At 36.3% G+C, this 18,595-nt stretch overlaps 1 protein-coding gene across 1 annotated transcript in view; it reads right to left on the bottom strand.

The window, feature by feature from the left end:
- Nucleotides 1–18,595, bottom strand: part of LOC139123015 (phosphatidate cytidylyltransferase 1-like) — a 63,807-nt gene that overhangs the window by 12,083 nt on the left and 33,129 nt on the right. Inside the window, exons 2-7 of the mRNA XM_070688953.1 lie at nt 5,418–5,539; nt 4,697–4,793; nt 3,878–4,057; nt 2,409–2,528; nt 1,532–1,670; nt 776–876 (exon numbers count right to left, since the gene is read on the bottom strand). Of these exons, the coding sequence (XP_070545054.1) occupies nt 776–876; nt 1,532–1,670; nt 2,409–2,528; nt 3,878–4,057; nt 4,697–4,793; nt 5,418–5,539 (759 nt within the window). The remainder of the gene's footprint in view (nt 1–775; nt 877–1,531; nt 1,671–2,408; nt 2,529–3,877; nt 4,058–4,696; nt 4,794–5,417; nt 5,540–18,595) is intronic.

Below are 18,595 nucleotides of genomic sequence, written 5' to 3'. Positions count from 1 at the left end.
GTTCAATGCACCTTTGATTATAGTTTTTGTCCGCATCGAGTTCTTGTTGGAAACCAAAGCATTCAATTCTTCTTCAGAAAGTAAGGATAAACCAAGAAATTTCTGGATTCATTTCGATCGGCCGCAGACGACATCTTTGTTTACATTCCGGTCCGCGTTCGCGTCAAATATCGTTTTTGACGTCAGCGGGCATCATTTTTCGGAACTGATGCCTGGCAGGCAACAGTTCAAACAAATGATGCCTGATGACGTCTTTTCGTGGATCAGCACAAAAAGAACGCATCCCACGTGACTATCAATTGGCGAATTAGAATACAGACTGCGGATGAGGTGTGTTACAATCAAAGTTGATTTAGGTACGTTGGTGCAAGTTGTAATAATGTTTTATACAAAAAGTATGACTGACGTCCTGAGTGCTAAGGCATAGTTTTTCGATGATTTTACCAGACAGGGGATATCTTTTATATACAAAATAATCAGATATGAATCACGTGATACAGCAAAATGCTGTCACAGTTTCTTATATACACATAAAATTTCTGCTTGAACCGACCAGTCTCATCAAAACTTGACTGTCAGCATTGTAATTATGGCCAAATTTTTTGTTCAAGTTTTCTGACAAGTGCTTTTTAATTTTATCCCCTGTATTTTAAAAATTCATGTCTATTTTCACATGAGGCATCATTTGTGTGGTGTCATTAGCCTATTGGTCTATCACAAAGGCAAATATATCATGTTACTGTGATTCTATTGTACTAAATTTCCAATTACTTACACAAAATCCCCAAACCAAGGTTGAGAAGAACGCCCCGATGAAACCTTCCCACGTCTTTTTAGGTGATAATTTAATCAGTGATGTCCTTCCAAAGAAAAATCCTGCAAAAAACCCCAAAAATGCCATAGGCACAATTAGTCAATAATGCCTTTGATATCAACCAAGGACAGTCAACATTAACAACACCTTTCTTTTTCATTCACTCTTCAAACATTTTATCATTTATGGCCCCCTATCAGCCATTCTCCGTTGAGCTGATCATCTTTTGTTTTTGCTATATTCCAATCATTTTTGTAATTCAATCACCAATTATATTCATCTGTGACAATTACTGAAGGCGACTGAGACGTGAGTTAGCAACACAAAATGTTACTGTTTTGTCAAATTACTAGTAGTAAAAATGTGCGATCTTTATAGGCTCTGTAGTGTATACCATCCTCCAACTGTTTTTCATGAAAGGGCATTGCTTTCTTATGTCCCGGTCACGTTCTTTTTACAGAGCACCTGATCATTTTCACTTGATTGTAAATATATCAATCATTTGTACCGCCATATAGTAAGTGTTTATTATTTAAAGAAAATCTCTGTAGAAGTGCATTTTGTTTTTCCTTGCCCAAAATAACATAGAATACATTATGAAACCTAACAAACAACTGTTCTTGAAGTCTCTCATATACACAATGACATGAGAATTTTGGCGACATCGCCAAATTTTTATTTCCAAACTAGTTTACAATATCAGAGCAACTGCCTTACCAAATATGTACGCCATTATGTCATTGCAGATGATCATAGACGTGGACAGCAGAAACCAAATCAATCCTTGAAAGACACATTGCACTAAAAGGTGAGACTGTGTGACAACAATCAGCAATGTCACGTGAGTCCACCCAAACTGAAAGACAAAGTGAAAAATATTCATTCACACAAAGTGTTAACAAAAAGTGAAGAAAATTTCCAAACCTTAAATATACCAGGATAAAATATTATACAACCCACATTGATTTGTAAAGCGAGGCTGACTGGAATATATTAGCTGCAATATTATTTTATTTTGATCAAAAATATTTGTTTTTTTGTGATCTCAACATATTCCCACAAGTTTTTGTCTGTCCATTAGCAAGGTAACATAATAATGTAATTTACATTAATCATTATCAAAATGAAACTAATAACGTACTTGATATTAATTATTATCAAAAGGAAACAGCGATTCATATAAATTTTGAGATGAACGTTTCATTCTTCTGATGCTGGCTCACTATTGATAAGAGCACCGAAGCAAGCCATTGCCTGGCAGATACTGAAATATTTTCCAATTTGAACTCTAGATGGCGCTGTTGCCAATTGCTACCACAGGTGACTATTACTCACAGCAAGGCATATTTGGTTGTGTAGTTAGTTGATCTGCAATTAATATCTCCATGGTCATCCAAGGGGGAAAAAAAGGGCTACGATAGGTTTTTGACCTTTGATCTGTGACCCCATTCTTTGACCTTTGGACCGAAGAGGCATTACAGATAGATACAAGTTACAAAGTGAAAGATATTGTATTATGCAACACTAATACTACACTTCATAACATTAGCTTCTGACTAAGTATATAAAGACATGCTTCTCTTGGGTTACTCACCAGAGTAAACTGTACAAGATAGTGTTGCTTGACCAATGACAAGACAAAACAGCAGAAGCCAATAATATACAATGTAAATGAAATAAAACGGTGATAGTCGGCAATCGGCTGTAAAAATTCCTGCAAAATTAATAATAACAATTCATCAATAAATATCAAAGTTTTATAGTGTTTCCATTTTCATGAGAAAGTCTTACACAGAAGATTAATTGGGAAACTCCAGTATGATTAGCCTTTTTTTCATTTTCACTGGTTAGTTTGAACACAGTCAACAGTGGCTGGAGGGACTGTGGTTTGAACAAGGACCTGTCTACGTGCGCACAAGCAAAGCCTCAACTCTCTTGACTGACAGACCCTGTATTGTGTTGAGACTTTAACCTTTTCAGAACCATGGTTTGGCCCAAACCATTGTTACCAGTTGTGAGTGTGGACCATTCAAAGGGAATCGGGGGTGGACAGGTCAGGGGTTCATTGGCCGTGTACCAGCTGTACCAGACACAGTTAGGATATTGGACTTGTGTGAAAGCAGCATGCAATGAAATGAACACCTGGTTCCAGTTCTCAGAACTGTCAAATGAACAACACCTAAAACTGATACATTGGTGAAGGACATTCTGGTGATTCACCTTTCCTAATCTTTCATGATTTATGAACGTTAATTGATAGACAATTAAAATGATCAGTATTTTCAATCACCTTGCGATGCATGTACGTGTTGAAAACGTGACATGCCAAGGAATTCATCCGTCTACTCCTTGTTGATTATCACAAAACACAGCATACAAGTATTTTTTTCAAGAATATGAAAGACTGTTTTTGAGTTTAATCACTGCTTGAAGTCTGAGACAACCACAATTATATTCAACCATTAGACATATCAAGATATGCGATATCCATTTCTCTTTAACTCTTTGAGCACTGTAATTTTCTCCCGCCGAAATTTTAGTGCAAAACTTTACCAATTTTTATGAATTTTTTCTGCAATTTTTTGATGATTTTGGACCAAATGGATATCACATTTCATTGGCTACAGTTTTTTCTTAAAATTTTGGCAACAATCTGAGAAAAATTGACAGGGGTGTATTTTATAAAGGGGACAAAAACAGACTTTGGCGCTCAAAGGGTTAAACTTTAAACCACGTACAATAAACACAAATACTGGACAGGTGATCATTAGCAATCATAGATGGTATGTTTAAAGTAACAAAAAAATAAAAGATAAGCTCTCTCTGGTATATGTACATATAACAAATGTGATCTAAATAATGAAAAAATGTTACAATTGGAAAATCCTACCAGGGCTATTATTAACCTTAGTGAGAATTCAACCTTGAGAACTGCTTGCGTGTATATATTCCTGTAAATTGCATCATTTCTCAACTTACAGTTTGTTCCTATCACAAAAGAATACGAAAGAGTTAATATGTACACAACAATTACAGCTCCTCTCTATCTATACAAATACTCACAAGTTCTTTATGGAGTAACATTCCAAAATAGTCTCGTATACTCTCTCCGTAGAAGAAATAGTTGGCACATAGAAGGAAGTACCAGCTGAGAGTTCGGAACCAGGGAAGATCCTGGGACTTGTACACGGCATATCCAATATTGATGATCTCCCGGAAACACGCCAACTGAATCATCATGATCTGGCGTAAAGAAATCAGAGTGTATATCTGATATAAAGATCCATTTGTGGTAAAATTTTCACGAATTTTTTATTATTGACATTCTTTCTATGAAATTCCAGTTGTTCTTCTTCTTTTAAAAAAACACTTTAGAAGTGCAAATGTCAGACTGTAGTCCCAGTCCGTATTTGTGCTATGTCCTAAGTTATCGTAGACAAATTTGAATTTAAGTCCGGACCAGAATTGTGTACACAGTAACACTGGGAACTGTACAAACGTACCACTGTGTTTGCATTGTTAATCGTAGTAATTTATGTTTAAAATAAAATATATTGGTGAGAAAAGAAAGAAATTGTTCTCATTTTCTGGAACAAAATTAATGAAATAGAAAGTACAGGTATTGTACCGTACATTTCTTTCAGTGTTACATCTGTGAAGTTCTAAGGTAACGTCAGTGGAAACATACATCATTTCAGTTGTACATTGCTATTATTATATCTTGTCATCAGCAGGATAAAATCTTAAGTAATATGACATCTTCAGAAATGTGTAGAATTCTAAGATCAACTCCTGTGTTTCTTGCAAAGTATATTTGAAAGATTGAAGGGTTATGGAAATGGCATATTTTTTTAATGAGATGAACTTTGGGAAATAAGTTACCAAGGCGACTAATGCAAGGGGTCCAATCCATATCACAAGTACAAAACCGACCACCATCACTATGGTAACAATGCCACGGATGATCCAGTTTCTCCATCTTGAAATAAAAAATTGAGAAATTAAATAACAACGGTTTAGTCAAAATATTGCATTGAGGTAGAATGCGCCCAGAGGAAAGACTTTCTGGTCTACCACTTGCGGGGCCTTATTTTGAAACTCTGTGGGAGTAAGGAAAATCTTCACTCTCTCTGTTTTTTGAAAATTTAAAAATTTAATTTTTCCCCATAGAGTTGATACAAGGTCGACAGCCATTTTGAATTCCATGCAGTTAGGCCAGATTGTTTTCCATCAACTAAGAATTCCGAAAGGTAGGCAGGTACATAAGCAGTCAAAAAACACCCACAAAATGTTTAACCAATATGCAATTATTTGACATTTTTCCCATACAACCTGCTCATTCCTGTCATTCTATGCTTTTAGAAGATGCATTTATACTTTAATACACATGACTCAATGGTAGTAATGTAACTGGTAGTAATATAAGTATTTTGTTGCAATGTAAATATTATGGCTTTGTTTTGCGACAGAATGTTGCAAACAATGGAAAATTCTACAGGTAAATCAGTTTACAAATCAACAGAGACATAGACTTGTTCAAGTTGTACAAGCATCTGTGGGACCGACAAATATCATATGTAAATTTGTTATACATGTACAATACCTTGGTGGAAGACCCTTCAGGACTTCTGGAACGGGTTCCTGGGCCGGAGGAACTGGTGGTTGCTTTTCATCTAACTTTGGTAAAGCATCCTCATTTGACGGAGGAACATGAGCGGGTGCAGGCTGTGAATTGGAAAGATACAAAGTTTATGTTAAAACTACAGATTTAACTGATTGCTGGTGACCTTGAAGCATTATTGCATACCAATTATTACATATTGGTTGTCATACACGTTGATTATCACATACTTGATAATATCAGGTTTAACATCAACATTGGCTTTCACCTCTGTACTTTTAGGGTTTCTCATGGAAATATGAAGTTACAATGGTTAAATTATAACCTTGCTTGCTTCCATCAAAGTAATTTAAATAATTAATTTCATCATTATTTTAGTATATTTTCATTTGACAGCACAATATCACTTCATTTCCCCCAACACTGATAGAGAAACAAGACGGTAAAATTTGACATACAGTTGTTGAGGTGATAAACACCTTTGATGTATCTTGGCAGTAACTGTGATTGTTCTAGTGATATAGTATACAAGGCTGCATTCTAATAATAGTGTTGGCTAAGCATCAAATGGGTACTTGCACCAGACGTATGATTTTTGACCTGGTCTGGTACATGTACCGGTTCAACTATTGTCCTGGTATTTCTGCCAGGCTAACCTTCGAGGGTTCGCCCATTCTCACAAACCACAGCTTTATTTCCATTACATGATCCAATAATCAAAATTTTGTAGAAACACCTCTAGCTGTTGCCACAAAGCACTGCAGTGGATTCCAATGATGGGTTGGCCTGGACAGAGGTAGACCCTTGAACTGTTCAGGTACTCAGACATGGGGAGAAATGTTGTACTTTGTCAATGATAGCAGGCCCTTTATACATTTTGTTACAGAAGGTGTCAGCCACTCATGTCAGCTAGGGTAAACCTATGTCATTTTTTCAATAAAGGTAGACTCCAACAAATGCGTTAAAAAATTAGGATACTGTCACGCACAGTGACATCACAATATTACCGATGAATGTACAGTTCGACAGAACTGTAACAATCTTCTTAAAATCATTTGATCACTCTTCTAATAATGTTTGTTCCCTAATCTCTTTATAAATTATGGTCAATTTACATACACCAAAATGTAACCGATGTGTGCGTCACAATGAAAACTAGTTATCAAAACATAGGGCCAAAGTCCCTGAAGCTACTATAGACATGGATACAAAATTAAGTATTTCCTGACTGTATGAAATTATCTCACTAAGGTCATCCTAGGGACATGTAAACCAAATATTAAAGCTGTCTGACCAGCGGTTTTGAAAAAACAAGTCATTGACAATGACATAGTCCCCACTTGTAATAGGAGTATTAGTCTTGAGGGGGCAGGGAAATGAGGTCATTAAGAAGTATCACTAAAGTGTATATGTTCAGATCTATGGACACATAGGTCTATGTCATTGTTCCCAATTTGAAACAAGAGGCATGTCTAAGTTATGGTTCTAAATCGGGAAAAAAGATCAAACCTCTAGCTGTATTGGCCAGCCAAGAAATACATATGTGCATAATAAATGAGGTACAAGATGTGACATCTTAAGGTCTATTATCCTATCAAAATTGAAGCATAAAGAACTTGTGATTACTGAGTTATGCATATATATGCATATTCAAGGTCAAAGGTCATCAAGGTCACGTGACATTTTGAAAAAAACATTGTATTGCTAATTAATCCATATATGCCAAAATTCAGACCTCTAGCTCTATTGGCTTGCCCACAATTATATATGGGCATAATTAACGAGCCAAGGTCACGTGACATTTTGTCAAAAAATTGTATTGCTAAGGTATCCCTATATACCAAAAATCAGACCTCTAGCTCTATTCGCTCACTCAAATTAGATATGTGCATAATTAATGAGGTACAATATGTGGCGTCATAAGGTGTCCCATCATACCGAATATGAAGGGTGTAGCACTTGTGGTTCCTGAGTTATGCACAAATATGTATATTTGAGGTCAAAGGTCATTGACATCACTTGACATTTTGTCAAAAAATTGTATTGCTAGGTTATCCCTATATACCAAAAATCAGACCTCTAGCTCTATTGGCTCGCTCAAATTAGATATGCACATAATTAATGAGGTACAATATGTGGCGTCATAGGGTGTCCCATCATACCATATATGAAAGGTTTACCACTTGTGGTTACTGAGTTATGGACAATATGTATATTCGAGGTCAAAGGTCACCAAGGTCACATGACATTTTGTCAAGTGTCTGAGATATCTGCGTGAACGGATGGACTCACGGACTGACATGACCCAATCTATGAGCCCCCTGGACTTTATCTGTGGGGACTAAAAACTGTGTCACTGCATCCTTTTGCAATATGAATACGATGAGAAACTAAATTTTTATTTATCTTGGGAGCCTATGTGCTGCCTTATATATGGGAGTCTATGGACTGCCTTATACATGGGAGTCTATGGACTTCCTTATACATGGGAGTCTATGGACTGCCTTATACATGGGAGTCTATGGACTGCCTTATACATGGGAGTCTATGGTCTGCCTTATACATGGGAGTCTATGGACTGCCTTATACATGGGAGTCTATGGTCTGCCTTATACATGGGAGTCTATGGTCTGCCTTATACATGGGAGTCTATGGTCTGCCTTATACATGGGAGTCTATGGTCTGCCTTATACATGGGAGTCTACGGAGGTGAAAACTAAAAAGTCCTCTACCACATCGCATTGTGAAACAAATCGACGTGCATCTGTATGAGGTATGGTACTATCCTTGTACCAAGTTTGAACGAAATCGCTCCAGGCGTCTCTGAGATATCTGCGTGAACGGACGGACGCACGGACGGACGGACGGACGCAGACATGACCAAACCTATAAGTCCCCCCGGACGGTGTCCGTGGGGACTAAAATGATAGAGAAAACAGTGTGAAAATCTCACTAATACTTTATGCGTTGCCTGTACCAGTGTGAAAATCTCAGTAGTACTTTATGGGTTGCCTGTGCTTATACATGGGAGTCTATGGACTGCCTTACACATGGGGGTCTATGGAGGTGAAAACTAAAAAGTTCTCTAACACGGCCAAATTTGATCGCATTGTAAAACAAATCGAAGTGCATCTGTATGAGGTAGGGTACATCCTTGAACCAAGTTTGAAAAAAATCGCTCCAGGCGTCTCTGAGATATCTGGTGAACGGAACGGACGGACGCACGCACGCACGCACGCACGGACGCACGCACGGACATGACCAAACCTATAAGTCCCCCCGGACGGTGTCCGTGGGGACTAACAAGCGACTCAACAGTTGACAGAGCTCTGCTGTGTTATGTAGAGAATAACCTTTTGTGACACATGTATTGATGAAGAAGGTGGATATCTTTGATAGCTCATTTCAGGATGGCCTGACCAAAAATGGAAAAAAATTCCGTAAAAATACAGATTTGCATATTTCATCAGACTATATTAGTCTATAATAGCAAATAAACGAGAGTTAATTACATTCTAATTAAAGTAAACAAGACTTGCTTAAATCAAGATTTACGTCATAAAAAAACAGCATATCTGTCAGGTTATAAAGAATCTTGATCTGGTTATCTTTAAATATCAGTATTTTCATCCTATTAACCAAGCACATTTTAACTTTCAAATTAACATTGTAAGTAAGTTCTGTTGAATAAGTTGAGACTGTACGTACTCAGAGAAAGCACACTGAAGAGACAAATGTTTGAAACTTAAGAAGTTCAAGGTCATCAAAAGCATTATAAGGAATCATGTTACACTTTCATTGCACTGTTTACACAGATTGCACATTTGCTATAAATAGCACATGAGGAATCTTACAGCCCAGCTTTACCATAAAAACCCTATCACTTTGACCACTCTTTTAATTGACCACTTTTTTTTTTCTAAAAAGTAATCTTATTTTATCCTTACCAAGTCAACCATACATGGAAATTACAACTTTCTCTATCTCTATTTATTTGACCACCCTATCATGACAAACTATTATGAGCAATATCTTTTAGATAACATAAATGGTGGTTCAGAATATATCAAAGTTGGGATTCAGGAAAGTTGCCTTTACATGTTTTAATCCTCAATTCACTATGAACTGTCAAAAAAAGTTGAACTTTCTGATAATTCCACACTAAAATTATTTTGGCTTTGATGATTTCCTAATTAATTCAATTATTTAAAATAATATTATTTTTTTCTGGGTGAATTGATAGGGTTTATACAGTACAAGAATTACATACAATGTAAGTCAAACTTTGACCAAAAATGACAAAAAAATTCCTTAAAAATACACATGTGCATATTTCATCACAATTTGAATGTTTAACATGTTTAACAATATCAAAAAATTAAAAAACTAGTTTCTCAAAATCATATTTTTCATCTACACAACAAATATCAAATCAGTAAGTACTGCGGTTCTCAAGATATTTGAGTGGACGGACGCCTCACAAACGGACATACATACATACATGTACATACATACATACATACATACATACATACATACATACATACATACAGACTGACGACGGACGCCAGACGGATACCCATCCCAATAGCTGCTATAGACTATAGTCTATAGTAGCTAAAAAACTAAGTATTTCCATGCAAGTGTTGGAAAAATGTCCCCATTATCCAAACCCATTCAATATTAACTATTATGACATGAAACGTAATGTTCACTGATTTACATTTATATGGGCTATGAGTCCCTACAATCTTCATCTACAACACTGAAATGCATGTTTTAGCATTTTTTCCCCATTTCACTTAAGATTCTGTATCTTTACAGCTTACGACAACATTAATCACTTTATCATAATTGCTTTGTAGGCAATATCAATTATTCTTTAATCTTTTTTCAAATGTTTATAAATGCAAATTTCTCTTTAAATGACAAAGTACTTTAGGCTAAAAGACTGTAACAATCATTAAGAAAGCTAAAAGTAACATTCCAAAGAATACCTGTTCATTGTTTATCATTGTTGGTTCTTGAATTTTCTGAAAAAGTAACACATTCTACATCCTTTCAAACTCACCTTAAGCCACCTACGTGGTCGTATAAAATGCTCAATTTTTTAACACCGAATATAAGATTTGGCGAAAATTACACTATAACACCACTGTTTCTACCATACATGAGATTATCTGTTAAGTTATTTATAAACAGTGAAAAGCATTTATACCTCACTATAACAGAGTTGATTGACCAAACTAAATGTCTATCTTAGAATAGCAAATTGATACTGGCATGATAAGACCTGATAAAATCATCTGTGTCACACGCCAGAATCTACTGCATTCCGAACAACAACAATATATGAGGCCAAGAAAAATAAAAAGTTTGTTTCTCATCCTCGTACGCGCCAATTCAGACCCGGAGCGTCAACCTTTTTGTCTGCTCATAAGGAAATTAATTGAAAAAAAAATTAACACAAAAATGTGCCATGATAGTGCATAACACAGTGCTGTATGAATCAGAACTGTAAACAAAATTTTTGACACTATTAAAACTGTGCATTGCTGCACTAAAAGTCAAACCACAGAACTGTTGCTATACAAAAATAGTAAAGCAACACTGCTGTGCATTTATCTCTGTGTGCATTCCTATGTTGTTTTCATGTTTTCTGCGCGTCTTGTTGGTTGAAGAATAAAAAAAATTAGAGAAAAAACCCAGCATCACCTCATCATTTTTGCAATATGTCTAGGATGAGAAACAAAATTTTTCTTTTTCTTGGCCTTAGTGTATTTATACAGCTACTGATGAGTACAGATAACACGGTTGCTTTTGTCATTTGTGAGAATAACTTTAACTAGCATGGCATATTAAACAAAAGTACACTACTACTTATTTAATGCATACCACACAGTGGTCGCCGTGTATTGGTTCACAAGCCACTGTGATATTAAGCTAGTATAACAACACAGGTTATATTTATGTTGCATGTTATCAAGAAACCTACAAGCTGTAACTGCAGGTCAGTTTCCTCAGAACCCCATCCTCACGCTTCTCAAGTCTTGTCCATTTCTAGACCACTTTAAATCCGATAGCTACTTGAATCACTTAACATCAAACACAGCTGAAGATGAGACATATGAAACGTCAGTAGGTGATGGTACGTGTTTCACAGAAGAACAAACCAATGTTCATTGCACTGGATAGAATGGTAACGTAAGCTTGATCAGTTGTTTTGAATTTCAGTATTAACTGATTACAGTTTTAGGTGAGTCATTTGACTGTTGAGTTACGTTTCACCACAGAAAGTAATTGGTTTTAAGTTACATCTAGCTAACTAGGTAAGGTGATGAAGAGGATAGAGTACTATAGGTCATATGATTTAACAGGGGCTGGTGACTACAGTCGCTGATTTTCTCTGGTGAAAGTAATCAATTACTTTTCTGACATACTTGGAACAAAATTTAAATTTGGAATGAAGATCAAAGCTGTTTACGACTGCCAAGTAAAAATCCCCCCCCGAAAAAAAATAATTCTAACTACATGTATTTTCTTCTATCCCCCTCCCCATGTACATGTAACTCCTGGCTGGCCTTCTCTCCATTGCAAAAAACTCCTTACTGCCCCTCCCCACTGCAAAGGCTCCCCATTAAACTGCAACATGATTTTGTCCTCCCCTTGTACACCGCAACACCCCCAAAAAACAATGTACCGGTAGACCTGTCTGCGCTGCCTGCTGGCTTTTTCTAAGTTAGGGGAGAACCATTTGATTTCTGGGGGGGGTATGGAGGATTTTGAGAAAAAAAAATTTGTCACCAGGTGAGAGAGAAGAAAAAAAAAATTGATCCTGTCATGGCCTGAGAAAAAAGAAATTGTCATAACAGACAGAAGAGAAAAAAAAATTGTCACAATGCACCAGAAATAAGCAAAATTTGGAAACCTTATTCTCATGTATTCTTTGCCGGCGCGCCGCCATAGGCGGCGCAAATGTTTTACCACAAGCAATTCTTATGTTTCTTTTCCCAGCACTTATGATATAAGCATGCACTACATGGGTCTACTTTACATCTCAGTACACTCAATGTTTTCCTTCCATTTTCTGACCCAAGAAATCATATTTCAGGATTTCTGTTGCCATATCTCAATGGCATAGGCACTATCTAAAGGGGACTATTTGACTTCTGTAAATTGTGAAAATTTAAAACACAAGACAGGAGTCAATAAACTAGTGTTAAAACCAATATTATTTTCTCAATATGAATTTGTTAGAAGGATGTACCTTGACAATGAAAAATTGAGGAACAACAAATATGATGAAATACAATGTGTGAGCCTTGTTTTTCTGACCACAAACACCGGATCGCAAACATACCATATTCAGGCTTTTCATTAGAAGCTGGCTGCTGGAGAAATGACACAAGAAGGTCACAGATTTTCCGTTCCTGTATATTCATTTGTCTTCAGTCTCTGGCAAACAGAACTGTTTTTCACAAATTGTATTGTCATTGTTTGGTTGTTGAATATTGTGACTCAAAAACTGATCATGCAAAAAATGTAAAAAATATCAGTGTTCAATGTCATTTTCAAACAGTTTTACCAAATGCAAAATAACCTGAAATTCCTCTCAGATTGCACCATTAAACACATCAATTTCTCGAAATTTCCAATACGAGAGGGGAACCCCCCTCTCGTGCTCTCCCCCCTTGGGGTATTCTAATAGTTTCACTTAGTAAACAATTAAAAAACTCTCAGATTGCACCAGACTGCACCATTGCACACATCATATCTTAAAAAATTCCATGTAAGATAGGGGAAAGCCCCTGTGACACTTCCCCCTAAGCCTCTCGCATGTTCTCCCCCTGTACTTTCAAATTCTGCCCCGTCAGATATCCTAGTGAAAACCCTGTCATAATATCCATCCCAATTAAACAATATACTATATGGTTAGATACTGCGTGATCTTCTATATTTTTATTTTATTGTGACTTTGAATTTCATTTTGATGTGTTCACCTTTTTTGAACCATCATGAGATAACTGATGATAGTCTAGCAGGGTACATCAAGATTTGAAAGGTCTTTACTGTTGCTGTAATTACATGTATTGGTATTTAACTTTTCTAAGTGGGGAATGGTCAAAATTTCAGAGTTAGAGAGGGAGGTTACTCAAATTCATCATGGTTGGTGAAGGGGGGAGGGTCACTTGAAATTTCGGAGTTTCAGGCCGTCAATAATGACGGCTCCCTTATATACAACACATTACAAACTTGATGACCAATAAAAAAAAATTTGCACTGCTACTCCATTTGGAAAAAAAAAATTGATGTAGGTCTGACAGTAGAAAAAAAAAATTGGTGTCACTCTGACAGGAAAAAAAAATTTGCTCCCATACCCTCTTCCTCCATACCCCCCCCCCCCAGAAATCAAATGGTTCTCCCCTTATCTGATCGGGAAAGGAATAAAATTTTGCACCCAGCTGATGCCAAAAAAAATTCCCACTTGTTTTTCACCCTCCGTTGATAATACATTGATAGCAAATTGCCAAGCTCCTGCTAAGAATCTGACTTTCAACATGTTTCTTTGCAAACAGCTTTTATTGGCTACGCTTGATATAATCGAAAACTGAGGACCATATATCCAAATCACAGAATGAACAAAACAACCACGAATCCACAGCTGCTCAAACTGATTCATATGATAAACGATGTCAAGTCTTGGCAAATGTCGGTCTGCCTGGAATTCAGTGATCACATTGTGGCTGCGAGGCATCAGGTCATCATTCCTGGACTCTAAGTACGGATCGATAATTAGATTTTTTTCCAAAGGCAGATTTTGCTCATTTCATTGGCAACATGTCATACTAGCATTCCTCGATTTTGAATCACACCTATAGCTTTTTTCCTCAAGGCAAGTATTTTATTCTTTGTGAGTGTAATTGCAGAGAATATAAATGGATATATACGAATTGAGAGTTTGGGAAAATATATGACTGCATTCATCACTATTAAAATAGTCCAAATGATAGCCTGCCCTGCCATTGCGTATATTGATACATTTGGTTAAATGTCTACGGCTTGCTGTCAGACTGCCTTGTAGGTAATCCACATATATGCGTATTTTATGTCAAGAATGTCAGTCTCCCGGAAGGCCTGCGGAGGCAAAGATTGCGTATCTACATGTACGATCTTTCCGAGGACCTATTCCCAGAATTCTATAGATAAATTTGACTTGTAAGACAACCTGCCTAACTTGGTATAATAACAAAAATACTTTTGACAGTAAACAGCATGGTAAGTGTTTGAGTGTGCTAATTTTTCCCTCAAAAAATTAAAGTGCAACATTTTGCCACTTTTTATGAATTTTTCTGTAATTTTTTAAATAATTTTGCATCAAATGGACATCACTTTTCATTGATTTCAGTTTTGATAAAAATTTTGGGGAAAACCTAAAAAAACTGTCCAAGTTATATTTTATAATGGCGACAAAATTTGTCTTTAATTGGCACTCATCAAAGGGTTACCATAACTGTTTGTGATGGCAGTACATTTCTTGATCCCTATGTTTGCTGGTTGTATCTTTTTCTTTGAAAATGTATGAAGGAATTACACAAATGTTTTATATATTCTCAATATGAAATTTTTCAGTGCAGTCTTCAGTCGGAATTGGTCTTTTCACACAGCATGGCTTCAACCTTTCAATTTTAATTTTGTACACTTTTACTATTTTATTCACTGTGATGTAAATATTTACTGCTTGCAATGGTATAGTACTCATTGCTAGAGCAAACAGTTTATTCTTGTTGAGTGAAACACTTAAGCAATGCTGCTGTCTTATAAACTATGTATAAATCACTCTGCTACAGCAAAGACTTCGCAGTCAAATCTTTGACTTCAGCTTTCATTTTCCTAGAAACGATCGCCGATAATGGAGAGCTTCAGAGATTTTGCACTGGAGTAACTACATCCTTGCTGAATCTACATCAGGATTTCCCATACTGGCATACATAAAACGGAAACTAGTTCAGGTCGTAAGGCAGAAGATAAGTACATGCAGCCACCATGCATCACTCACTGCCATTATTCATTAGGGCATCAATCATAGTCAACATTCATCATCAGATACAAATATACTGGTAACTTTCTTATGCAACCTGCGCAAGGACATAGATGTATATTTTCAGAATTTTTTTGAAATATATAACGTATGGTATGTATTGCTCATTATGTAAATCATATGTTGTGTAGTTTTTTCATTAAAATTTCATCTGTTGGCTTCCCAGTCTCTAAATTCCACGAAATCAACATTGAAAATATTACAAATTTATCATCTACCTTGCAGATATTGAAGATAGCAATTGCAGGGCGACCTATAGAGTACAGCATGTTATGAACTCAAATTTATAAAAATGCCACAACACACGACGTGACTTCGTGCAGAAATATTAATTACCAATCCCACAGAGATATGAATGATACATACACGCAATAGAACACATTCAGTTGACACTGATGTCCTGTAAAAATGTGTGATATTTTGTGATCTTATAGCGCTGTACCATCCCTGTTACATAGTTCTTACCACTGAAACTAATATTTTCTGTATGCGTCCATTTCTGTAGCTACGTCCATTTCTGTAGCTAATAATATCTGTCACTTTTTGTCTGTGAATTTCATTTCCCGTCAATTAAAATAGAAAGCCTGCAGTGGGAAGGCACTCGATATTGACAAATTTATAGTGAGTGTACTGTATGCTGCAATTACATTCTCCATTGAATTTCCGAATGCATTCTATGTGTTTCTTCATGACACTCCTCTCTGTAACCCCTATCAGCTTTTCAATCCTTCTGCCCCAAAATTTTGGTGGGGCCCTACTGTTTCCTCTATAGCAAAATGGACTTCTACATGTGTAAATGGGGATGACAGGACCAAACTCCACAATTTTTCCATTGATGTAATAAACAGACAACTGATGCACAATTATCTCAAATGTCCTTTGGTAGTTACAACAACGATCCAAGACTACGCTAGTCTGTCATGTCATTGAAGGGTTTGTCACATAAACACTGACCGCCAAACAACCTCCAGGAATGGGAAAATTTATTAGATATAAAATGCCATTCATCAATTTTCAAAAGGACCTTGGCAACAGCTATTTAATTTTAAGTAGGTCGACGGGACAAAGATATGATTAGAATACCTTGTAAATTTCATCTTTTCCAACAAATCTAATAGCTGCCATGGTTACAGCCATTACCATTATATCCAATCGAAGACATATCAACGCTTTACACCAAGGCTATCAGACACTGCATCAAGTCAGTTTTCTTGACTTGCAAAATTCCAAAACTGTTGTGGCGCGATGTTTTATGTCTGGCTATTTAATACAGAACTTCAAGGATTAACAGAAAGAAAACTGCTGCAAATATTTCTGATATCAAGCTTGTAGGAAGTCTACTCAATAATAATTTTATGGTTACACCCATCATTAGTCATTTTTCTCAGAATTGTTAATAGCTTCATACAAACTTTTAATATTATCTGCCTCTCATCTCAATCACAATACAACATCCACTGGTTGCTAGGTTACAAGACATGTAAATTTCGATCTCTTGGGTTGCAATGGACATTTCCTATGGTCTCATGACAAACAGCTTTCCCTACTACCCGAATGGTTCAGTACAGGTAATTTATAACACCACTGCTAAGTACTGAAATAACACTGTTAAATTATACCATAAGGCAATAAAAATGGTTTTATCAAAAAAAATAAAAAAATAAAAAGCTAAAAAAATGGTTTTATCATAGCATGATAATTTGACACTGGTCAACTAAGTTCCGTATTCACAGAATGCAATGAACAGCTTACACACGTCTGTCTGGACACCTCCACATTTGTACATATACACCTCTTTGAAAATTGTAAAATTCTAGCATATTGGCATTTGTAAAAAACAGTTCTCTCTTTTTTCTTCAGAATATTGCATATGCGCCATTGTTGCATGACTGACGAAGGTAATGGGCCAACAAAAATTACCGTAACCCCATGGAGCTATGGAGTGCCTCTGAGAAAATACAATTGCTTTCAGAATGTTGACTGGGTCCACTGACCTTCAAATGTGCCATAATTGTCTTTGTTTTGGTATTAGTAGTGCTCTGGGTTTCATTCATGTTTTTTCACATATGATGAAACAAAAATGTAAAATATCGTAACTGAGAAAATATTGATACTGCCAGAGTCAGAACACACGATTGGGTAAAAACGTTATCCCCGGTAACGCTTAAGATCAGCTGGAGTTACATTAAAGGGAGGTGGTCATCGGATCTGTGCATGTGCTACTTTCTTGTTTACAAACAATGTATTTCATGCACTGTATATAGATGCATCATGTCAACATAGCTGCAACATTTGAATTTTACGATGTACATTACAACAAACATTTTTTAACTTTCATCACCTAGATACAGTGTTTACATCAGTCGTAGGAGTCCCTAGCGACCTTTGAGCACAGTTCCGACAACTATACCTCCCTTTAAGAAAAAGACTAAAAGGCGACGAACAAAATGTAACTGCAAAATTTGACTGCTAAATTTAGATGCACCCTACACCGAGGGCTGATCAGAACAACTACATGAACACACTTCTGTGTACGGTACACATATGCAACAGCTGTGATATTCTGCTGTACATGTCACCATTGAGGATACACTGTTCTCTGATCTACATATACAAGACAGCATAAGTGAAACACTGCATTGTGGGATTGTATTACAATATTTGCTGTAGCACACCTATGGAAGTTGGAGGTAAAAAGGGTGTTTCCATGACGATAAGTCAGGTTACACCACACTTGCAAATTAACCTTGCTAGAACAAGGACAGAAATTTCTATGGTCTGTAACGAGGCAATTCAATTGATTTTAGCCCTTCCTGATGGCAACACTACAGAGCTTCATGAATACACCGTGAAGTTAACGTTTCTGAAATCCATAACAAGTGACAGAAGCCTTTGCATTCAGAAAAACTAAATGACAGCAAAAGAGTCTCATTTATTCGCATGTCTGTATTTGAAAATGTATATCATTTCTATTCTGACATGTATAATTTCAATATTGAATATCAGTATCAGGTTAAATGTCAGCATTGGGTAAAGCAGCGTTTCTTAGGTTACAATTGCC

Source organism: Ptychodera flava, chromosome 22, assembly GCF_041260155.1.
Source record: "Ptychodera flava strain L36383 chromosome 22, AS_Pfla_20210202, whole genome shotgun sequence".
NCBI classification, from domain to species: domain Eukaryota; kingdom Metazoa; phylum Hemichordata; class Enteropneusta; family Ptychoderidae; genus Ptychodera; species Ptychodera flava.
This window is presented reverse-complemented; position numbering and strand designations above follow the sequence as displayed.